General features: G+C 45.6%; 1 protein-coding gene across 25 annotated transcripts in view; it reads left to right on the forward strand.

The window, feature by feature from the left end:
* LOC129836540 (calcium-activated potassium channel subunit alpha-1-like) overlaps nucleotides 1-25176 on the forward strand; it is a 361164-nt gene that overhangs the window by 330267 nt on the left and 5721 nt on the right. For 7 of the 25 annotated variants that reach the window (XM_055902871.1, XM_055902872.1, XM_055902876.1 and 4 more), the window contains 6 exons: nucleotides 6328-6411; nucleotides 8669-8799; nucleotides 18084-18278; nucleotides 19656-19774; nucleotides 21572-21796; nucleotides 24451-24479. In XM_055902871.1, coding sequence (XP_055758846.1) covers nucleotides 6328-6411; nucleotides 8669-8799; nucleotides 18084-18278; nucleotides 19656-19774; nucleotides 21572-21796; nucleotides 24451-24479 — 783 coding nt within the window. Of the gene's footprint in view, nucleotides 1-6327; nucleotides 6412-8668; nucleotides 8800-18083; nucleotides 18279-19655; nucleotides 19775-21571; nucleotides 21810-24450; nucleotides 24480-25176 lie in introns of those variants that run through there. The other 18 variants (XM_055902883.1, XM_055902894.1, XM_055902886.1 and 15 more) reach the window with 5 other exon arrangements.

The following is a 25176-nucleotide window of genomic DNA, read 5'->3' on the forward strand; positions in this document are numbered from 1 at the left end:
ACTGGAGACCCACCACTCTATCCCCTCTGACTAAAGCACTGGAGACCCACCACTCTATCCCCTCTGACTAAAGCACTAGAGACCCACCACTCTATCTCCTCTGAATAAAGCACTAGAGACCCACCACTCTATCTCCTCTGACTAAAGCACTGGAGACCCACCACTCTATCCCCTCTGACTAAAGCACTAGAGACCCATCACTCTATCTCCTCTGACTAAAGCACTGGAGACCCACCACTCTATCCCCTCTGACTAAAGCACTAGAGACCCACCACTCTATCCCCTCTGACTAAAGCACTGGAGACCCACCACTCTATCCCCTCTGACTAAAGCACTGGAGACCCACCACTCTATCCCCTCTGACTAAAACACTAGAGACCCACCACTCTATCTCCTCTGACTAAAGCACTGGAGACCCACCACTCTATCCCCTCTGACTAAAGCACTGGAGAACCACCACTCTATCCCCTCTGACTAAAGCACTAGAGACCCACCACTCTATCTCCTCTGACTAAAGCACTGGAGACCCACCACTCTATCCCCTCTGACTAAAGCACTGGAGATCTGCCACTCTATCCCCTCTGACTAAAGCACTAGAGACCCACCACTCTATCTCCTCTGACTAAAGCACTGGAGACCCACCACTCTATCTCCTCTGACTAAAGCACTAGAGACCCACCACTCTATACCCTCTGACTAAAGCACTAGAGACCCACCACTCTATCTCCTCTGACTAAAGCACTAGAGACCCACCACTCTATTCCCTCTGACTAAAGCACTGGAGACCCACCACTCTATCCCCTCTGACTAAAGCACTAGAGACCCACCACTCTATCTCCTCTGACTAAAGCACTGGAGACCCACCACTCTATCCCCTCTGACTAAAGCACTGGAGACCCACCACTCTATCCCCTCTGACTAAAGCACTAGAGACCCACCACTCTATCTCCTCTGACTAAAGCACTGGAGACCCGCCACTCTATCCCCTCTGACTAAAGCACTGGAGATCTGCCACTCTATCCCCTCTGACTAAAGCACTAGAGACCCACCACCCTATCCCCTCTGACTAAAGCACTAGAGACCCACCACCCTATCCCATCTGACTAAAGCACTGGAGACCCACCACTCTATCTCCTCTGACTAAAGCACTAGAGACCCACCACTCTATCCCCTCTGACTAAAGCACTGGAGACCCACCACTCTATCTCATCTGACTAAAGCACTTGAGACCCACCACTCTATCCCCTCTGACTAAAGCACTGGAGACCCACCACTCTATCTCCTCTGACTAAAGCACTAGAGACCCACCACTCTATCCCCTCTGACTAAAGCACTGGAGACCCACCACTCTATCCCCTCTGACTAAAGCACTAGAGACCCACCACTCTATCTCCTCTGACTAAAGCACTAGAGACCCACCACTCTATACCCTCTGACTAAAGCACTAGAGGCCCACCACTCTATCCCCTCTGACTAAAGCACTAGAGACCCACCACTCTATCCCCTCTGACTAAAGCACTAGAGACCCACCACTCTATCTCCTCTGACTAAAGCACTAGAGACCCACCACTCTATCTCCTCTGACTAAAGCACTAGAGACCCACCACTCTATCCCCTCTGACTAAAGCACTAGAGACCCACCACTCTATCCCCTCTGACTAAAGCACTGGAGACCCACCACTCTATCCCCTCTGACTAAAGCACTAGAGACCCACCACTCTATCCCCTCTGACTAAAGCACTGGAGACCCACCACTCTATCCCCTCTGACTAAAGCACTAGAGACCCACCCCTCTATCCCCTCTGACTAAAGCACTAGAGACCCACCACTCTATCCCCTCTGACTAAAGCACTAGAGACCCACCACCCTATCCCCTCTGACTAAAGCACTAGAGACCCACCACCCTATCCCCTCTGACTAAAGCACTAGAGACCCACCACCCTATCCCCTCTGACTAAAGCACTAGAGACCCACCACCCTATCCCCTCTGACTAAAGCACTAGAGACCCACCACTCTATCCCCTCTGACTAAAGCACTAGAGACCCACCACTCTATCCCCTCTGACTAAAGCACTAGAGACCCACCACTCTATCCCCTCTGACTAAAGCACTAGAGACCCACCACCCTATCCCCTCTGACTAAAGCACTAGAGACCCACCACCCTATCCCCTCTGACTAAAGCACTAGAGACCCACCACCCTATCCCCTCTGACTAAAGCACTAGAGACCCACCACCCTATCCCCTCTGACTAAAGCACTAGAGACCCACCACCCTATCCCCTCTGACTAAAGCACTAGAGACCCACCACCCTATCCCCTCTGACTAAAGCACTAGAGACCCACCACCCTATCCCATCTGACTAAAGCACTGGAGACCCACCACTCTATCTCCTCTGACTAAAGCACTGGAGACCCACCACTCTATCCCCTCTGACTAAAGCACTGGAGACCCACCACTCTATCCCCTCTGACTAAAGCACTGGAGATCTGCCACTCTATCCCCTCTGACTAAAGCACTAGAGACCCACCACCCTATCCCCTCTGACTAAAGCACTAGAGACCCACCACTCTATCCCCTCTGACTAAAGCACTAGAGACCCACCACTCTATCTCCTCTGACTAAAGCACTAGAGACCCACCACTCTATCCCCTCTGACTAAAGCACTAGAGACCCACCACCCTATCCCCTCTGACTAAAGCACTAGAGACCCACCACCCTATCCCCTCTGACTAAAGCACTAGAGACCCACCACCCTATCCCCTCTGACTAAAGCACTAGAGACCCACCACCCTATCCCCTCTGACTAAAGCACTAGAGACCCACCACCCTATCCCCTCTGACTAAAGCACTAGAGACCCACCACCCTATCCCATCTGACTAAAGCACTGGAGACCCACCACTCTATCCCCTCTGACTAAAGCACTGGAGACCCACCACTCTATCTCCTCTGACTAAAGCACTAGAGACCCACCACTCTATCTCCTCTGACTAAAGCACTAGAGACCCACCACTCTATCTCCTCTGACTAAAGCACTAGAGACCCACCACTCTATCTCCTCTGACTAAAGCACTAGAGACGCACCACTCTATCTCCTCTGACTAAAGCACTAGAGACCCACCACTCTATCTCCTCTGACTAAAGCACTGGAGACCCACCACTCTATCCCCTCTGACTAAAGCACTGGAGACCCACCACTCTATCCCCTCTGACTAAAGCACTAGAGACCCACCACTCTATCTCCTCTGACTAAAGCACTAGAGACCCACCACTCTATCTCCTCTGACTAAAGCACTAGAGACCCACCACTCTATCCCCTCTGACTAAAGCACTAGAGACCCACCACTCTATCTCCTCTGACTAAAGCACTGGAGACCCACCACTCTATCTCCTCTGACTAAAGCACTGGAGATCTGCCACTCCGTCTCCATCTCTCCCCTCTGACCCAATTAGAAAGCTTTGAGGCATGGGATAGACGGAGACACAGACAGAGACAGGGAGAGACACAGACAGAGACAGGGAGAGACACAGACAGAGACAGGGAGAGACACAGACAGAGACAGGGAGAGACACAGACAGAGACAGGGAGAGACACAGACAGAGACAGGGAGAGACACAGACAGAGACAGGGAGAGACACAGACAGAGACAGGGAGAGACACAGACAAAGACAGGGAGAGACACAGACAGAGACAGGGAGAGACACAGACATAGACAGGGAGAGACACAGACAGAGACAGGGAGAGACACAGACAGAGACAGGGAGAGACACAGACAGAGACAGGGAGAGACACAGACAGAGACAGGGAGAGACACAGACAGAGACAGGGAGAGACACAGACAGAGACAGGGAGAGACACAGACAGAGACAGGGAGAGACACAGACAGAGACAGGGAGAGACACAGACAGAGACAGGGAGAGACACAGACAGAGACAGGGAGAGACACAGACAGAGACAGGGAGAGACACAGACAGAGACAGGGAGAGACACAGACAGAGACAGGGAGAGACACAGACAGAGACAGGGAGAGACACAGACAGAGACAGGGAGAGACACAGACAGAGACAGGGAGAGACACAGACAGAGACAGGGAGAGACACAGACAGAGACAGGGAGAGACACAGACAGAGACAGGGAGAGACACAGACAGAGACAGGGAGAGACACAGACAGAGACAGGGAGAGACACAGACAGAGACAGGGAGAGACACAGACAGAGACAGGGAGAGACACAGACAGAGACAGGGAGAGACACAGACAGAGACAGGGAGAGACACAGACAGAGACAGGGAGAGACACAGACAGAGACAGGGAGAGACACAGACAGAGACAGGGAGAGACACAGACAGAGACAGGGAGAGACACAGACAGAGACAGGGAGAGACAGAGACAGAGACAGGGAGAGACACAGACAGAGACAGGGAGAGACACAGACAGAGACAGGGAGAGACACAGACAGAGACAGGGAGAGACACAGACAGAGACAGGGAGAGACACAGACAGAGACAGGGAGAGACACAGACAGAGACAGGGAGAGACACAGACAGAGACAGGGAGAGACACAGACAGAGACAGGGAGAGACACAGACAGAGACAGGGAGAGACACAGACAGAGACAGGGAGAGACACAGACAGAGACAGGGAGAGACACAGACAGAGACAGGGAGAGACACAGACAGAGACAGGGAGAGACACAGACAGAGACAGGGAGAGACACAGACAGAGACAGGGAGAGACACAGACAGAGACAGGGAGAGACACAGACAGAGACAGGGAGAGACACAGACAGAGACAGGGAGAGACACAGACAGAGACAGGGAGAGACACAGACAGAGACAGGGAGAGACACAGACAGAGACAGGGAGAGACACAGACAGAGACAGGGAGAGACACAGACAGAGACAGGGAGAGACACAGACAGAGACAGGGAGAGACACAGACAGAGACAGGGAGAGACACAGACAGAGACAGGGAGAGACACAGACAGAGACAGGGAGAGACACAGACAGAGACAGGGAGAGACACAGACAGAGACAGGGAGAGACACAGACAGAGACAGGGAGAGACACAGACAGAGACAGGGAGAGACACAGACAGAGACAGGGAGAGACACAGACAGAGACAGGGAGAGACACAGACAGAGACAGGGAGAGACACAGACAAAGACAGGGAGAGACACAGACAGAGACAGGGAGAGACACAGACATAGACAGGGAGAGACACAGACAGAGACAGGGAGAGACACAGACAGAGACAGGGAGAGACACAGACAGAGACAGGGAGAGACACAGACAGAGACAGGGAGAGACACAGACAGAGACAGGGAGAGACACAGACAGAGACAGGGAGAGACACAGACAGAGACAGGGAGAGACACAGACAGAGACAGGGAGAGACACAGACAGAGACAGGGAGAGACACAGACAGAGACAGGGAGAGACACAGACAGAGACAGGGAGAGACACAGACAGAGACAGGGAGAGACACAGACAGAGACAGGGAGAGACACAGACAGAGACAGGGAGAGACACAGACAGAGACAGGGAGAGACACAGACAGAGACAGGGAGAGACACAGACAGAGACAGGGAGAGACACAGACAGAGACAGGGAGAGACACAGACAGAGACAGGGAGAGACACAGACAGAGACAGGGAGAGACACAGACAGAGACAGGGAGAGACACAGGGACAGGACGCTGTATTAACATTGTTTTGCCTCTCTCTCTCTTGTTATGTTCTTGAGTACTACATATGTAATCAACAAATCAAGTGTAGCTGTTTGTTTTTGTCTTGCTGTATTTGATTTCAATAAATTATGCAGTATGCTTGATTTAGTATCATTTCAGCTATGTTTGATTTAGATTCATTTCTCCTGCAGATTTTGTCCTGGCTATTAAGTAGATACTATTATCATCACTAACGTTGTCCTCCTCCTCCCTGGAAGTAGAGAGGAGGTAAAGCAGTTAACATCAGTCTCTGTGGAACTATACACTGTAGTTGTCGTGTCAATGTTGTCAGTTTACTTTACATCACCATAGTTGAGTCAAGTCAAATGGAAAACGTCACGTAAAGTCGGTTTATGTATACAATATTGTATATCTGTAACCCCTTTGTGTTTGAATGTTTTAGTGGTATGGGTCAGTCACATCTGTCCCTCTCTTGTGCTGTAGTTGCATGTCTCGGCTCCCTTTACATACACCAGCTTCAGTCTGTCTAATCCTGATGACTGGTCTCAGGTTGCTTTTATTTTTCTCTTCTCTTTGAAGCTGTTCCAATAATGACCCTGTCTCTCCCCCCTCTGCTCCACACTGTCTTACTGTCGTTAGCTAAACCTGGCAAAATACTGCCTTTGGTTTCATTCAGTCAGGAAAAAAAACTTGGAATCAACATACAAATGATAACTGAGCTGGGTAAGCCAGGCCTTTGTCCTCTGCTCGCTGCCGTCCGATCTTTAGTTCTGTCTGTCTGCCTGTCTGCCTGTCACCTCTCTCGCTCACACTCTCTCGCTCACACTCTCTCTCACCTCTCACACACTCTTTCTTTTTTTTTCTCTTACTCTCCCATTCTCAATTCAATTTCAATTTAAGGGGCTTTATTGGCATGGGAAACATATGTTTACATTGCCAAAGCAATTCTCTCTCCCTCTCGCTGTCTCTCCTTTCTTCATCCACGTGTCTTGATCTATCAGGCTACAGCCGAGGCCCTCGCTGTCTCTCCTTTCTTCATCCACGTGTCTTGATCTATCAGGCTACAGCCGAGGCCCTCGCTGACTCTCCTTTCTTCATCCACGTGTCTTGATCTATCAGGCTACAGCCGAGGCCCTCCATGACTCTCCTTTCTTCATCCACGTGTCTTGATCTATCAGGCTACAGCCGAGGCCCTCGCTGTCTCTCCTTTCTTCATCCACGTGTCTTGATCTATCAGGCTACAGCCGAGGCCCTCCATGACTCTCCTTTCTTCATCCACGTGTCTTGATCTATCAGGCTACAGCCGAGGCCCTCCATGACTCTCCTTTCTTCATCCACGTGTCTTGATCTATCAGGCTACAGCCAAGGCCCTCGCTGTCTCTCCTTTCTTCATCCACGTGTCTTGATCTATCAGGCTACAGCCGAGGCCCTCCATGACTCTCCTTTCTTCATCCACGTGTCTTGATCTATCAGGCTACAGCCGAGGCCCTCGCTGACTCTCCCATGGCTTCACTTTGAACACAATTACATTTTTTATCTCTGTTTCTGGTGGAACATTTACTGTCTCGTTTTGGCCTTTTTTTATTGAATGTTTTTTTTCTGTGATGTTTTTATTTTTTCCCATGCATTCTTTTCTCAAAGCATCGCTCTTGCACTTGGATAGTTGCTTGGTCTGTCCCTATGGCTGTTTTCATATCACACCCACCATCCCTGACCCCCAGCCTCTACACCCACCCCTCTACACCCACCCCACTACCCCCCGGTTCAGTCTCCTTAGCCCGGGCCTGTTTGCATCATCAGCCCGCTTGTCTGGTTGACTGACATGTCTGTTCCTTCGCAGCACAAAGGAAGCCTGGGAAGAAATCAGATTGGGAAAAAAACTTAAAACTACAGCTCAAATGTTCCCTTGAATCTGTTGAGTTGTTGTTGTTTTTGTGTATTTTATGGCGGGGGGGTCTTTTTTTCTTTCTTCCAGACCTCAAGCCTTCATGTTGAAGGGGTCAAAGAAAGGCTTGTGTTGTCAAGCGCTTTTCAAATACAGTTGGATCTCAGGCTCTTGTCCACTGGCACTAGCAAGCAAATCCTCACATCTGAGGCTAAAGTCTGTTCTATTAGGGAAAGGCATCTTTACAAATGGTTTTAAAGAAGTTTGTTTTTATATTGTTCTTCTTGATCTTGTCCTCTGGTTAGCAGTATTCTAGACAGACAATAGAGATGTTTCAACCCTAGCCATTTATGATTTGAACTCCTATCATCCTTAACAGTTTCAGAATGTAGTATAACTTTGATCTTTAAAAGCAGGCTGTGCCTATTTGAATTTACCCCACAGCTTTATATATCTTTTTATTGTTGTTTTAAATAATCATTTGACTTTCAGGAAAAGGTAAATACATTAATATCTCAATAGGTAACGATGTTACCACCCATGTTCTTATCTGAGATATCAACGAAGCTCCAGAATGCATGTTACATTACATGCATGATCTTCTCACCTCAACATGCACAATATGGTGGAACGAGGTGTGCTTCACACACCTAGGTAAAATCCATGTCTTGAATGTGATTCAAAACTGCAGAAATGGTTTGTTGATGACGGATTGTACTGTACATCTACCATGAATGCCAAATCCATAACGCTTTGGTTCAGACATCACTACCTTTTCTATACCTAAAGACATGAGACAGTTGAGAATATATGCTATTGAGTCTTTGAAGGAGCCACTAAAGGGAATGATTCTGTTTGGGTCAGGGCCTAAGACTTGGGGTTGTAAGTCAAGTAAAAAGGAATATTGGCTCAAAAGCACTCTAAAATCTAACCTTCCTATTTCTCCAACAAAAAAAGTTTGGGAACCCTTGCCCTAGCTATGGCACCCAGCGATTCTCTACTTCTCAAGTCCCCAGGCGTGTTTGTGTGTGTTTGGCGTGCTGTGCCCTCCTTGGCCTCTCTCTCTCTCTGACTCTGTTTTGGGTCTCCCCTCAGTGAACGACTCCAACGTTCAGTTCTTGGACCAAGATGATGACGATGACCCGGACACAGAGCTCTACCTGACACAGCCCTTCGCCTGCGGAACCGCCTTCGCGGTCAGCGTGCTGGACTCTCTCATGAGTGCAGTGAGTAGACATTACTAAGTATACGCTACTCAATTTACACAGTTCTTAGTATGCACATTACTTTTTTTGCACTTTTTAAAATTGTATTTAGTCCGACATCTTACTAGGTAGTCTGACATCTTACTAGGTAGTCCGACATGTTACTAGGTAGTCTGACATGTTACTAGGTAGTCCGACATGTTACTAGGTAGTCTGACATCTTACTAGGTAGTCCGACATGTTACTAGGTAGTCTGACATGTTACTAGGTAGTCTGACATGTTACTAGGTAGTCCGACATGTTACTAGGTAGTCTGACATGTTACTAGGTAGTCTGACATGTTACTAGGTAGTCTGACATCTTACTAGGTAGTCTGACATGTTACTAGGTAGTCTGACATGTTACTAGGTAGTCTGACATCTTACTAGGTAGTCTGACATGTTACTAGGTAGTCTGACATGTTACTAGGTAGTCTGACATCTTACTAGGTAGTCTGACATGTTACTAGGTAGTCTGACATCTTACTAGGTAGTCTGACATGTTACTAGGTAGTCTGACATCTTACTAGGTAGTCTGACATCTTACTAGGCAGTCTGACATCTTACTAGGCAGTCTGCCATGTTACTAGGTAGTCCGACATCTTACTAGGTAGTCTGACATGTTACTAGGTAGTCCGACATGTTACTAGGTAGTCTGACATCTTACTAGGTAGTCTGACATCTTACTAGGTAGTCTGACATCTTACTAGGTAGTCTGACATCTTACTAGGTAGTCTGACATGTTACTAGGTAGTCTGACATCTTACTAGGTAGTCCGACATCTTACTAGGTAGTCTGACATCTTACTAGGTAGTCTGACATCTTACTAGGTAGTCTGACATCTTACTAGGTAGTCTGACATCTTACTAGGTAGTCTGACATGTTACTAGGTAGTCTGACATCTTACTAGGTAGTCCGACATCTTACTAGGTGGTCAGACATGTTACTAGGTAGTCCGACATCTTACTAGGTAGTCTGACATGTTACTTGGTAGTCTGACATCTTACTAGGTAGTCTGACATGTTACTAGGTAGTCCGACATCTTACTAGGTAGTCCGACATGTTACTAGGTAGTGTGACATCTTACTAGGTAGTCCGACATCTTACTAGGTAGTCCGACATGTTACTATGTAGTCTGACATCTTACTAGGTAGTCCGACATCTTACTAGGTAGTCCGACATCTTACTAGGTAGTCTGACATCTTACTAGGTAGTCCGACATCTTACTAGGTAGTCCGACATGTTACTAGGTAGTCTGACATGTTACTAGGTAGTCTGACATCTTACTAGGTAGTCTGACATCTTACTAGGTAGTCTGACATCTTACTAGGTAGTCTGATATCTTACTAGGTAGTCCGACATCTTACTAGGTAGTCTGACATCTTACTAGGTAGTCTGACATGTTACTAGGTAGTCTGACATCTTACTAGGTAGTCCGACATCTTACTAGGTAGTCTGACATCTTACTAGGTAGTCTGACATCTTACTAGGTAGTCTGACATCTTACTAGGTAGTCCGACATCTTACTAGGTAGTCTGACATCTTACTAGGTAGTCCGACATGTTACTAGGTAGTCTGACATCTTACTAGGTAGTCTGACATCTTACTAGGTAGTCTGACATCTTACTAGGTAGTCTGACATCTTACTAGGTAGTCTGACATCTTACTAGATAGTCCGACATGTTACTAGGTAGTCTGACATCTTACTAGGTAGTCCGACATCTTACTAGGTAGTCCGACATCTTACTAGGTAGTCCGACATGTTACTAGGTAGTCTGACATCTTACTACGTAGTCCGACATCTTACTAGGTAGTCCGACATGTTACGATGTAGTCTGACATCTTACTAGGTAGTCCGACATCTTACTAGGTAGTCCGACATGTTACTAGGTAGTCTGACATCTTACTAGGTAGTCCGACATGTTACTAGGTAGTCCGACATGTTACTAGGTAGTCTGACATGTTACTAGGTAGTCTGACATCTTACTATGTAGTCTGACATCTTACTAGGTAGTCGGATATCTTACTAGGTAGTCTGACATGTTACTAGGTAGTCTGACATCTTACTATGTAGTCTGACATCTTACTATGTAGTCCGACATGTTACTAGGTAGTCTGACATGTTACTAGGTAGTCTGACATCTTACTAGGTAGTCTGACATGTTACTAGGTGGTCCGACATCTTACTATGTAGTCCGACATGTTACTAGGTAGTCCGACATGTTACTAGGTAGTCTGACATCTTACTATGTAGTCCGACATGTTACTATGTAGTCTGACATGTTACTATGTAGTCTGACATCTTACTAGGTAGTCTGACATGTTACTAGGTAGTCTGACATCTTACTAGGTAGTCTGACATGTTACTAGGTAGTCCGACATGTTACTAGGTAGTCTGACATCTTACTAGGTAGTCTGACATCTTACTAGGTAGTCTGACATCTTACTAGGTAGTCTGACATCTTACTAGGTAGTCTGACATGTTACTAGGTAGTCTGACATCTTACTAGGTAGTCCGACATCTTACTAGGTAGTCTGACATCTTACTAGGTAGTCTGACATCTTACTAGGTAGTCTGACATCTTACTAGGTAGTCTGACATCTTACTAGGTAGTCTGACATGTTACTAGGTAGTCTGACATCTTACTAGGTAGTCCGACATCTTACTAGGTGGTCAGACATGTTACTAGGTAGTCCGACATCTTACTAGGTAGTCTGACATGTTACTTGGTAGTCTGACATCTTACTAGGTAGTCTGACATGTTACTAGGTAGTCCGACATCTTACTAGGTAGTCCGACATGTTACTAGGTAGTGTGACATCTTACTAGGTAGTCCGACATCTTACTAGGTAGTCCGACATGTTACTATGTAGTCTGACATCTTACTAGGTAGTCCGACATCTTACTAGGTAGTCCGACATCTTACTAGGTAGTCCGACATCTTACTAGGTAGTCTGACATCTTACTAGGTAGTCCGACATCTTACTAGGTAGTCCGACATGTTACTAGGTAGTCTGACATGTTACTAGGTAGTCTGACATCTTACTAGGTAGTCTGACATCTTACTAGGTAGTCTGACATCTTACTAGGTAGTCTGACATCTTACTAGGTAGTCCGACATCTTACTAGGTAGTCCGACATGTTACTAGGTAGTCCGACATGTTACTAGGTAGTCTGACATGTTACTAGGTAGTCTGACATCTTACTAGGTAGTCTGACATCTTACTACGTAGTCCGACATCTTACTAGGTAGTCCGACATGTTACGATGTAGTCTGACATCTTACTAGGTAGTCCGACATCTTACTAGGTAGTCCGACATGTTACTAGGTAGTCTGACATCTTACTAGGTAGTCCGACATGTTACTAGGTAGTCCGACATGTTACTAGGTAGTCTGACATGTTACTAGGTAGTCTGACATCTTACTATGTAGTCTGACATCTTACTATGTAGTCCGACATGTTACTAGGTAGTCTGACATGTTACTAGGTAGTCTGACATCTTACTAGGTAGTCTGACATGTTACTAGGTGGTCCGACATCTTACTATGTAGTCCGACATGTTACTAGGTAGTCCGACATGTTACTAGGTAGTCTGACATCTTACTATGTAGTCCGACATGTTACTATGTAGTCTGACATGTTACTATGTAGTCTGACATGTTACTAGGTAGTCTGACATGTTACTAGGTAGTCTGACATCTTACTAGGTAGTCTGACATGTTACTAGGTAGTCCGACATGTTACTAGGTAGTCTGACATCTTACTAGGTAGTCTGACATCTTACTAGGTAGTCTGACATCTTACTAGGTAGTCTGACATCTTACTAGGTAGTCTGACATGTTACTAGGTAGTCTGACATCTTACTAGGTAGTCCGACATCTTACTAGGTAGTCTGACATCTTACTAGGTAGTCTGACATCTTACTAGGTAGTCTGACATCTTACTAGGTAGTCTGACATCTTACTAGGTAGTCTGACATGTTACTAGGTAGTCTGACATCTTACTAGGTAGTCCGACATCTTACTAGGTGGTCAGACATGTTACTAGGTAGTCCGACATCTTACTAGGTAGTCTGACATGTTACTTGGTAGTCTGACATCTTACTAGGTAGTCTGACATGTTACTAGGTAGTCCGACATCTTACTAGGTAGTCCGACATGTTACTAGGTAGTGTGACATCTTACTAGGTAGTCCGACATCTTACTAGGTAGTCCGACATGTTACTATGTAGTCTGACATCTTACTAGGTAGTCCGACATCTTACTAGGTAGTCCGACATCTTACTAGGTAGTCTGACATCTTACTAGGTAGTCCGACATCTTACTAGGTAGTCCGACATGTTACTAGGTAGTCTGACATGTTAATAGGTAGTCTGACATCTTACTAGGTAGTCTGACATCTTACTAGGTAGTCTGACATCTTACTAGGTAGTCTGACATCTTACTAGGTAGTCCGACATCTTACTAGGTAGTCTGACATCTTACTAGGTAGTCTGACATGTTACTAGGTAGTCTGACATCTTACTAGGTAGTCCGACATCTTACTAGGTAGTCTGACATCTTACTAGGTAGTCTGACATCTTACTAGGTAGTCTGACATCTTACTAGGTAGTCCGACATCTTACTAGGTAGTCTGACATCTTACTAGGTAGTCCGACATGTTACTAGGTAGTCTGACATCTTACTAGGTAGTCTGACATCTTACTAGGTAGTCTGACATCTTACTAGGTAGTCTGACATCTTACTAGGTAGTCTGACATCTTACTAGATAGTCCGACATGTTACTAGGTAGTCTGACATCTTACTAGGTAGTCCGACATCTTACTAGGTAGTCCGACATCTTACTAGGTAGTCCGACATGTTACTAGGTAGTCTGACATCTTACTACGTAGTCCGACATCTTACTAGGTAGTCCGACATGTTACGATGTAGTCTGACATCTTACTAGGTAGTCCGACATGTTACTAGGTAGTCTGACATCTTACTAGGTAGTCCGACATGTTACTAGGTAGTCCGACATGTTACTAGGTAGTCTGACATGTTACTAGGTAGTCTGACATCTTACTATGTAGTCTGACATCTTACTAGGTAGTCGGATATCTTACTAGGTAGTCTGACATGTTACTAGGTAGTCTGACATCTTACTATGTAGTCTGACATCTTACTATGTAGTCCGACATGTTACTAGGTAGTCTGACATGTTACTAGGTAGTCTGACATCTTACTAGGTAGTCTGACATGTTACTAGGTGGTCCGACATCTTACTATGTAGTCCGACATGTTACTAGGTAGTCCGACATGTTACTAGGTAGTCTGACATCTTACTATGTAGTCCGACATGTTACTATGTAGTCTGACATGTTACTATGTAGTCTGACATCTTACTAGGTAGTCTGACATGTTACTAGGTAGTCTGACATGTTACTAGGTAGTCTGACATCTTACTAGGTAGTCCGACATGTTACTAGGTAGTCTGACATGTTACTAGGTAGTCCGACATGTTACTAGGTAGTCTGACATCTTACTAGGTAGTCTGACATCTTACTAGGTAGTCTGACATGTTACTATGTAGTCTGACATCTTACTAGGTAGTCTGACATGTTACTAGGTAGTCTGACATCTTACTAGGTAGTCTGACATCTTACTAGGTAGTCCGACATGTTACTAGGTAGTCTGACATGTTACTAGGTAGTCCGACATGTTACTAGGTAGTCTGACATCTTACTAGGTAGTCCGACATGTTACTAGGTAGTCGGACATGTTACTAGGTAGTCTGACATCTTACTAGGTAGTCTGACATCTTACTAGGTAGTCTGACATCTTACTAGGTAGTCTGACATGTTACTAGGTAGTCTGACATGTTACTAGGTAGTCTGACATCTTACTAGGTAGTCTGACATCTTACTAGGTAGTCTGACATCTTACTAGGTAGTCTGACATCTTACTAGGTAGTCGGACATGTTACTAGGTAGTCTGACATCTTACTAGGTAGTCTGACATCTTACTAGGTAGTCTGACATCTTACTAGGTAGTCTGACATGTTACTAGGTAGTCTGACATCTTACTAGGTAGTCTGACATCTTACTAGGTAGTCTGACATCTTACTAGGTAGTCTGACATCTTACTAGGTAGTCTGACATGTTACTAGGTAGTCTGACATCTTACTAGGTAGTCCGACATCTTACTAGGTAGTCTGACATGTTACTAGGTAGTCTGACATGTTACTAGGTAGTCTGACATGTTACTAGGTAGTCTGACATCTTACTAGGTAGTCTGACATGTTACTAGGTAGTCCGACATGTTACTAGGTAGTCTGACATCTTACTATGTAGTCCGACATCTTACTAGGTAGTCCGACATCTTACTAGGTAGTCTGACATGTTACTAGGTAGTCCGACATGTTACTAGGTAGTCTGACATGTTACTAGGTAGTCTAACATCTTACTAGGTAGTCTGACATCTTACTAGGTAGAAGTTTATCGCAGAATCCAGTAATTCCAAAATCCAAAATTCTCCTTTTTGTGAACAGTCTATATTTCATCCATATTTATAAATATTTTCTATCCATATTTTAATCCCTTTTTTATTTACATAGGCTAGTGGCTGTTAAGGTCGTAGGGTGAAGCAGCCTTTTTAGAGGGTAACAGTTGCATTTTGTAGCAGTTGCAAAATGCAGCAGTCAAGGGCTAAAATTGATTGGCGTTGAACTCAGTCAGTTAGGAGTTAATCCAGTGCTGCGTACAAGATGTCAGCAACCACAAGACAAGACACAGATAGTGGGTTTACTGTAAGACGTGCATACGGTCTTTAAACAAAGTAGTTTAAAGGTCGTAACTAAGTACTGTATACTTGGTAGTGTATACTTGGTAGTGTCTACTCACCTGCACCCATGTCTGCTGTCTCTAAAGCTGGCTGTTGAATTGAAGAGGCTTTTGATTTAAATAAGTGTGAAACGTAGCAAAGATGCATTTCAAAACACTGCAGATCTAATGCACTTTTTGGAAGCAAACAGACAGACAGACAGACAGACACACACACAGACACACAGAGACACAGACAGACACAGCCTCTCAGAGTTAAGTAAAGGGTTAGACTTAACGGATATGGATGCCTCAGATAAGATGCAGTGCTCTGCTCAGCGCAGCAGCATTACGGAGTAGGCAGAAGTTGGTAAATGAAATGCCACATTGATCAGACAGCGCTGCCAGCTCCAATGACATCAAAAGGAAAGTTGTTGCCACCACTCCTCATATAAAGTGTCACGAAACAAATTTTCAAGGAGCTTATTAGATCTTTTAACAAGGTAAGTGCTGAGGTTCCCTTTAATGGCACATTTGACATGCAAAGGTGGGCCATCAAGGTCCAAAAAAACACTTTCATCTTTCAACAATGAGAGAGAGAGGAGCTCACTCCCACATGTTCTGTGATGTCTCTCTCTCTCGCTCTCTCTCTCCCACCCACCGCCGATTAAGGCAGCCCCCCGCACCGCTCTGATTCAGAGGGGTTTGGTTAAATGTGGACGACACATTTCAGTTGTACAGCTGACTAGGTGTCCCCCTTTCCCTTTCCACCCTCTCTCTCTCTCTTTCCCGTCTCTCTACCCTCTTCTCCATCTCTCCCCTCTCACCCTTCTCCATCTCTCCCCTCTTCCCCATCCCATCTCTCCCCTCTTCCCCCATCCCATCTCTCCCCTCTTCCCCATCCCATCTCTCCCCTCTTCCCCCATCCCATCTCTCCCCTCTTCCCCCATCCCATCTCTCCCCTCTGCCCCATCCCATCTCTCCCCTCTCCCCGATACCATCTCTCCCCTCTTCCCCATCCCATCTCTCCCCCATCCCATCTCTCCCCTCTTCCCCATCCCATCTCTCCCCTCTTCCCCATCCCATCTCTCCCCTCTTCCCCATCCCATCTCTCCCCTCTTCCCCATCCCATCTCTCTCCTCTTCCCCCATCCCATCTCTCCCCTCTTCCCCATCCACTCTCCCCTATTCCCCCATCCCATCTCTCCCCTCTTCCCCATCCCATCTCTCCCCTCTTCCCCATCCCATCTCTCCCCTCTCCCCCTTCTCCATCTCTCCCCTCTTCCCCATCCCATCTCTCCCCTCTTCCCCATCCCATCTCTCCCCTCTTCCCCATCCCATCTCTCGCCTCTTCCCCATCCCATCTCTCCCCCATCCCATCTCTCCCCTCTTCCCCATCCCATCTCTCCCCTCTTCCCCCATCCCATCTCTCCCCTCTTCCCCACCCCATCTCTCCCCTCTTCCCCATCCCATCTCTCCCCGATACCATCTCTCCCCTCTTCCCCATCCCATCTCTCCCCTCTTCCCCATCCCATCTCTACCCTCTTCCCCATCCCATCTCTCCCCTCTTCCCCATCCCATCTCTCCCCTCTTCCCCATCCCATCTCTCCCCGATACCATCTCTCCCCTCTTCCCCATCCCATCTCTCCCCTCTTCCCCCATCCCATCTCTCCCCTCTTCCCCATCCCATCTCTCCCCTCTCCCCCTTCTCCATCTCTCCCCTCTCCCCCATCCCATCTCTCCCCTCTGCCCCATCCCATCTCTCCCATCTTCCCCATCCCATCTCTCCCCTCTTCACCCATCCCATCTCTCCCCTCTTCTCCATCCCATCTCTCCCCTCTTCCCCAGCCCATCTCTCCCCTCTCCCCGATACCATCTCTCCCCTCTTCCCCATCCCATCTCTCCCCTCTTCCCCCATCCCATCTCTCCCCTCTCCCCCTTCTCCATCTCTCCCCTCTTCCCCATCCCATCTCTCCCCTCTTCCCCATCCCATCTCTCCCCTCTCCCCCATCCCATCTCTCCCCTCTTCCCCACCCATATCCCCCCCCCCCTTCTCCATCTCTCCCCTCTTCCCCCCCCATCTATCCCCTCTTCACCCATCCAATCTCTCCCCTCTTCCCCACCCCATTTCTCCCCTCTCCCCCTTCTCCATCTCTTCCTTCTTCCCCATCTTATCTCCCCCTTCTCCATCTCTTCCTTCTTCCCCATCTTATCTCCCCCTTCTCCATCTCTCCCCCTCCTTCCCTTCTCCATCTCTCCCCTTATCACCACCATCTCTTCCCATCTCCATCTCTTCCCTCTTCCCCCTTATATCCCCTCTCCCCCCTTCTCAATCCCTTCCCCTTTATCTCCCCTCTCCCCCCTTCTCCATCTCTCCCCCGTTCTCCGTCCGCCACATATCCTCTACCGTTGTGGCTCTAATGGCGTCTCCTTACTTACGGATCTCACATCCTCTTATCTCTGCAGACATACTTCAACGATAATATCCTCACCCTGATCCGGACGCTGGTGACTGGGGGAGCCACCCCAGAGCTAGAGGCTCTACTGGCTGAGGAGAACGCCCTGCAAGGGGGCTACAGCACGCCACAGACACTGGCTAACCGAGACAGGTGTCGTGTTGCCCAACTGGCCCTGTACGATGGGCCCTTTGCCGACTTGGGGGTAAGTGAATGTTTAAATGGAGCTGACAGGTTTTGGCACTCGACAGCAGCACCCATCCCGCCTGTTTGGCTCCTTGCGGCACTTAATACAAAGTGAAGAACAGAGAACACGCAAAGGGTGCTCTGCTTAGGAGGAGGAAGGAGGGTTCTGGAGTGTGTGTGTTAGAGCTGGGTGATATGGGGGGAAAAATCCATATTGCGATAATTAACACATTTTTTGCTATAATGATAAATCAGAGATAAATAATAATACATTATTTTGGGGGGAGGTGCTAGAGCTGGGCGATATGGACAAAAAGTAATATCGCGATAAATGTAACTGTTTGCTCGATAACAACAAATACAACAATCATTTACTTTATTCTATGGACAGTTACTTTACAAGCAGCAGGGCTATAGAATAGTTTTTTCCAGTGCCAAATAAGACAGCTGAGATGGTAGCCTATGATTCAAAAAGTCAGCTATTTCATGTAACATATCCAGGAAATGCATGATTGATATTTTGATGTGTGACCTCCAGAATGATCAGATTTCATTTTGTCTCTTCAGAGAATTTCCCTACATCTTTATGCTTATTGGCCTATAGGCTGTATTATACACCACCCGAAGAAGTGGGAACTCAAAACCCTTAGGTAGATTGATTAGGCTAATTGATTAATCTGTCAGTAAATTTAGCTAATGTCCTACAAAGACTTTCCAGCGCTAGGCCTAGGTTGCTTGATGTAGGCCTATTCACTGCAAATGAAGCGCTCCGGCCCGCGATGCAACAAAACCTTACTACACTAAAGCCTACTCCTGTTGTGAAGTGGTGCCATGAACTCAATATTAAGAGGTGAGAAATACCTCTCTGTAACTAGAACAACAGTAGTTACTTTGAAAACTGTCTTTTTCCTACAATAGGATTTTGAGCAACGACCATATGCTTGTGCTTGTCAGAATGTGTCTCTCCCTCCTCCATGCACACAGTGGGGAGAGGGAGGGAGAGTCAGCTGTCGACAGCGAACCGGTGACAGGCATATACTTTCAGAGCAGGAATCAACATAATGCATAGGCTATTACTGTTGACCAAATAACGGTTCTAGAACAATCTACAGGAATGTTGTGTAGCCAAATCACCTAAAATGACCGACATAAGCAAAATGCTTTGGTAAGAGGAAGGCGGTGTCGGTAATTTTCGTTTTTTGGTCCCAGCATTGCTGTGTGTGTGTTCTGGGATGAAGAAAGTTCTTTCCCCAAAACATACAGCAGAATGTATCCAGGGCAATGCAGTTTGATATTTTCAAAAACTTGGATTATTTTGTAATTTAGACAAATGATTGCACTTTATAAGCCAACACACCCTGATGTTGTTTTTGATTTGCCATTTGTTGTTTTCCAGGATGGTGGTTGCTATGGAGATTTGTTCTGTAAAGCATTGAAGACATACAACATGTTGTGCTTCGGAATCTACAGATTGAGAGACGCTCACCTTGCCACACCTAGCCAGTGTACCAAACGGTGAGACAGTCAGTGGTGCATCCACCCCTCTCACTTGTCAAGGTGTAACAACATCAGATGTTTTCCATAATGATATTAGCAGTTATGGGATTATACACACAAAGAACCCATGGTGTGGGTTCTTTGTGGGGCCGCACAGCCCTCCATGTGCTCGCCAGACTTAGCCTGACTGCCAATAGGTACCGAGATGAGATCCTCAGACCCCTTGTGACACCATATGCTGACACATGCAAATTTGTGGCCTGCTGGAGGTCATTTTGCAGGGCGCTGGCAGTGCACCTCCTTGCACAAAGGTGGAGGTAGCGGCCCTGCTGCTGGGTTGTTGCCCTCCTACGGCCTCCTCCACGTCTCCTGATGTACTGGCCTGTCTCCTGGTAGCGCCTCCATGCTCTGGACACTATGCTGACAGACACAGCAAACCTTTTTGCCACAGCTCGCATTGATGTGCCATCCTGGATGAACTGCACTACCTGAACCACTTGTGTGGGTTGTAGACTCCGTCTCATGCTACCACTAGAGTGAGAGCACCGCCAGCATTCAAAAGTGACCAAAACATCAGCCAGGAAGCATAGGAACTGAGAAGTGGTCTCTGGTCACCACCTGCAGAATCACTCCTTTTTTGGGGGTGTCTTGCTAATTGCCTATAATTTCCACCTTTTGTCTATTCCATTTGCACAACAGCATGTGAAATTTATTGTCAATCAGTGTTGCTTCCTAAGTGGACAGTTTGATTTCACAGAAGTGTGATTGACTTGGAGTTACATTGTGTTGTTTAAGTGTTCCCTTTATTTTTTTGAGCAGTGTATTATACTGTTTATCGTAGACCCTTATGTGATTAGATAACTCTACAAACTAGATGCATTTCCACTTCAGGCCTCTAACACAGAAACATTTTTATTGAAATAAATCTGCTTTGAAATCTTGTAACGGATTAGTTTTCAACCACGCCCTATTAACTTTCTATTTCTGTTTTTATAAACTGAGTGGTTCGAGCCCTGAATACCGATTGGCTGTATGACAAAACAGTTTTTTTTTACTGCTCTAATTACATTAGTAACCAGTTTATAATAGCAATAAGGCACCTCGGGGGTTTGTGGTATATGGCCAATGTACAGTACATTCAGAAAGTATTCAGACCCCTTCACTTTTTCCACATTTTGTTACGTTACAGCCTTATTCTAAAATTGATTAAATAAATAAAAATCCTCATCAATCTACACATAATACCACATAGTGATGAAGTGAATGTATTAAAAATAAAAACAAAACCTGCTCCAGAGCACTCAGGACCTCAGACTGGGGCGAAGGTTCACCTTCCAACAGGAAAACAACTCTAAGCACACAGCCAAGACAACGCAGGAGTGGCTTCGGGATGAAGAATGGGAGAAACTCCCCAAATACAGGTGTGCCGAGCTTGTAGTGTCATACCCAAGAAGACTCGAGGCTGTAATCACTAAATATGCAAAAATGTTTAAAATAATGTTTTTTCTTTGGCATTATGAGGTATTGTGTGTAGATTGATGAGGAAACGGATCGATGTAATCCATTTTAGAACAAGGCTGTAACGCAACAAAATGTGGAAAAAGTCAAGGTATCTGAGTACTTTCTGAATGCACTGTACCATGGCCAAGGGCTGTATTCAGGCACTCTGCATTACGTTGAGCCTAAGAACAGCCCTTAGCCGTGGTATATTGGCCATATACCCCCCCCCCCCCCCGGGCCTTATTTGCTTAATTATACACTGACTAATCAGTATTGTTCTGTTTTCTACCAACTCCTATCTTTTCCTTTATACAGGTATGTGATCACCAACCCTCCGTATGAGTTTGAGTTGGTCCCCACAGACCTGATCTTCTGTCTGATGCAGTTTGACCACAACGCGGGCCAGTCTCGGACCAGCCTTTCCCACAGCTCCCACTCCTCCCATTCCTCCAGCAAAAAGAGCTCGTCCGTCCACTCCATCCCCACCACCAACCGGCAGAACCGCAGCAGCAAGGCTCGGGAGGCTGGTCACAAACAGAAGTAGGTGGAGGAGGTGTGTGTGTGTGTGTGTTTTTTTTCTTCTCTTTCTCAATCTAAGTTTCCTGTGGGTTGTGGCCAAAAGGAGAGTGTGGGTGTCACTGTTTGGGTCGGTTATCTCTGTCTGTATGTTTATTTGGGTTTTGTTTCTGAGATTGTGTGCTCAATGTCAACATCATGTTTGTGCAATGTTTGCTCCATAACCATCAGCATGTGGTCCTTGCTCTGACATCTCCACCTCCATAGCTACTGTACCATGATCTAATCAATGGAACTAAGGGGAAACGTTGATATGCATTGCTTTCACCGACAAACTGTCTTAAAAATGTCCTTCGACCTGAACCTGTATTTTGAACCTGTATTTAAGCATTATTTTAAGAACGCAAAATATCACAGAAAGATGATAAGGAACATAAGTCTTTCTATAACAAAAATACGTTGTCTTTGTACCAGGCTGGTGACGGGCATGGCAGGCATTTTGTCTCGATAAGACATAGTACAGTGCATTTGGAAAAGTATTCAGACCCCTTCAACTTTTTCCACATTTTGTTACGTTACAGCCTTATTCTAAAATGAATTAAATTGTTTTTCCCCCCTCATCAATCTACACACACTACCCCATAATGACAAACCAAAAACTGGTTGTTTAGACATTTTTGCTCATTTCTAAAAAATACAAAACTGAAATATTACATTTACATACTTATTCAGACCCTTTACTCAATACTTTGTTGAAGCACCTTTGGCAGCGATTACAGCCTTGAGTCTTCTTGGGTATTTGGGGAGTTTCTCCCATTCTTCTCTGTAGATCCTCTCAAGCTCTGTTAGGTTGGATGGGGAGTGTTGCTGCACAGCTATTTTCAGGTCTCTCCAGAGATGTTCGATTGGGTTCAAGTCCGGGTTCTGGCTGGGCCAGTCAAGGACATTCAGAGACTTTTCCCGAAGCCACCCCTGCGTTGTCTTGGCTGTGTGCTTAGGGTCATTGTTCTGTTGGAAGGTGAACCTTTTTCCCCAGTCTGAGGTCCTGAGCGCTCTGGAGCAGGTTTTCATCAAGGATCTCTCTGTACTTTGCTCCGTTCATCTTTCCCTCGATCCTGACTAGTCTCCCAGTTCGTGCTGCTGAAAAACATCCCCACAGCATGATGCTGCCACCACCATGCTTCACCATAGGGATGGTGCCAGGTTTCCTCCAGACATGACGCTTGGCATTCAGGCAAAGAGTTCAATCTTGGTTTCATCAGACCATAGAATCTTGTTTTTGATGGTCTGAGAGTCCTTTAGGTGCCTTTTACTGAGGAGTGGCTTCCGTCTGGCCAGGAAGAGTCTTGGTTGTTCCAAACTTCTTCCTTTTAAGAATGATGGAGGCCACTGCCTTCTTGGACCTTCAATGCTCAGAAATGTTTTGGTATCCTTCCCCATATCTGTGCCTCGACACAGTCCTGTCTCTGAGCTCTAAGGACAATTCCTTCGACCTCATGGCTTGGTTTTTGCTCTGACATTCATTGCCAACTGTGGGACCTTATATAGACAAGTGTGTTCTTTTCCAAATCATGTCCAGTCAATTGAATTTATCACGTGGACTCCAGTCAAGTTTGAGTCTCATAGCAAAGGTGTTGAATACTTATGTAAATAAGGTATTTCTGTTATTAATATTTAATACATTTGCAAAAAATAATAAAAACCTGTTTTCGCTTTGTCATTATGGAGTATTATGTGTAGATTGAGGATTTGATTTGATTCATTTTAGAATAAGGCTGTAACGTAACAAAATGTGGAAAAGTGAAGAGGTCTGAATACTTTCAGAATGCACTGTGCAGTATGTTTTTACTTTTACTCATATTGGTATAGCCTGCTTATTTGTTAGTATACGTACCAACAGCATGCCATGGTTATGGATTGAATGTAACATGATTTACGTAGACTAAACCTTTTACCCAACATGACCACATTTTGACCAGAGAAGCTGGTGTTTCAGATGATTGTCCATGAATGATAAACGTCATTAAACCATCTGTCGACATCTATCTGGTTATTGTGTCTGTTCTGAGACATGGCATGTCCATGGTCCCACTTCTCCATCTCAAATGCTTATTTTTAGTTCTGTTTTAAATGTTGATGTGTTTTGCATAATATAATATATAATTGAAGTTATATTAAATGATAAGGAAGTAATAATTGTAAAATTACCCAGAGAATTTGATTTTGATGGTAAGAAAAGACATCATGCTACTAAGTACTCCCTAAACAGTGATAGATAATTTATCAATGTCCATTCTTAAGCTTAAAGAGAACAGATCAATTGAAATGTCTTAGTATCATTTTAAATGTCACTTAGCATTTGCCTTCAATGCTTTTCAAACATGGTGTCATCGGGAGGCGAAGTGTAGGTGTTCAGTATCTAGAAACATAAACAGGGCTAAGGGAACATCTGACAAGTAGGGTTGGGGTCAGTTTAGGACGGAAACTGAAATAGCATTTTACATTTTGGCAATGAGGCCTTGATTACATTAGAAAATAGTCATATTTGTCAGTGCTTACATACTGTAGAGTACAGCAAGAGATCCAGTCAGGTCAGTGATTGTGTTTGAGACGTGTTATTTGCCTTGTATAGACTGTAATACCTCACTTACTTAGATGACCTACTTCTCTTTCTGAAGTGCAACAAGGATGAATAGAATGAGCCAAGGTATGCAAGTTAACAATTCTGCATGTCCTACTATTACAATAGCAACCTTTACGTGGGGTTCTAATCATAACTTTGTCCCTGTGGAGATTGTTATGACAAGGGGAGGTTTTATAGTCTTTCTGCTATTTTCCTCTAAGGATAAGTCATCATGCCTCAGTTTAAGTTTTGCTTTTGGACAAATGGAAAGCAAAATGGCTGCCGCTGCCTCTGCTCTCTCCCTGTCATGCCCATCACCATCTCTGCATTGGCTCTTCCTGCCTTTCTGTTTTACCTCCTTCACACCCTAATTCACCTGATTACGCTTTTCTTTGTTTTCTTCTGACAGAGCCTCTATTTTGTATAATTTACATATTATTTATCATGTTTTTTTGTTTGCTTTATTTCAACTTGAGACAAATTGCATTGTCAGAGGTTTGTGTGTTTGCACATATTCTTTCCTATTGAATGTGATCAGATGTTGTTCAAGTGATAGAAATATGTTGTAATCCGGATTCTGTATAACTCTATCAACTGGAGCCACAGAGAGATAAGGTGTTGCTTATCACACACTATATAATACAAACATGAACTGTAGACATTTGATTACCTAAAGATCATACCTCTCGTAGAGTAGGCTTGAAACCTCCTCAAATGGACATGTTTTAGGCGATAGACATCTTGCTTCACCTCAGGCATAGTTTCAAAACATCAAACACTT

Source organism: Salvelinus fontinalis, chromosome 37 (assembly GCF_029448725.1).
Source record: "Salvelinus fontinalis isolate EN_2023a chromosome 37, ASM2944872v1, whole genome shotgun sequence".
Lineage (NCBI taxonomy): Eukaryota > Metazoa > Chordata > Actinopteri > Salmoniformes > Salmonidae > Salvelinus > Salvelinus fontinalis.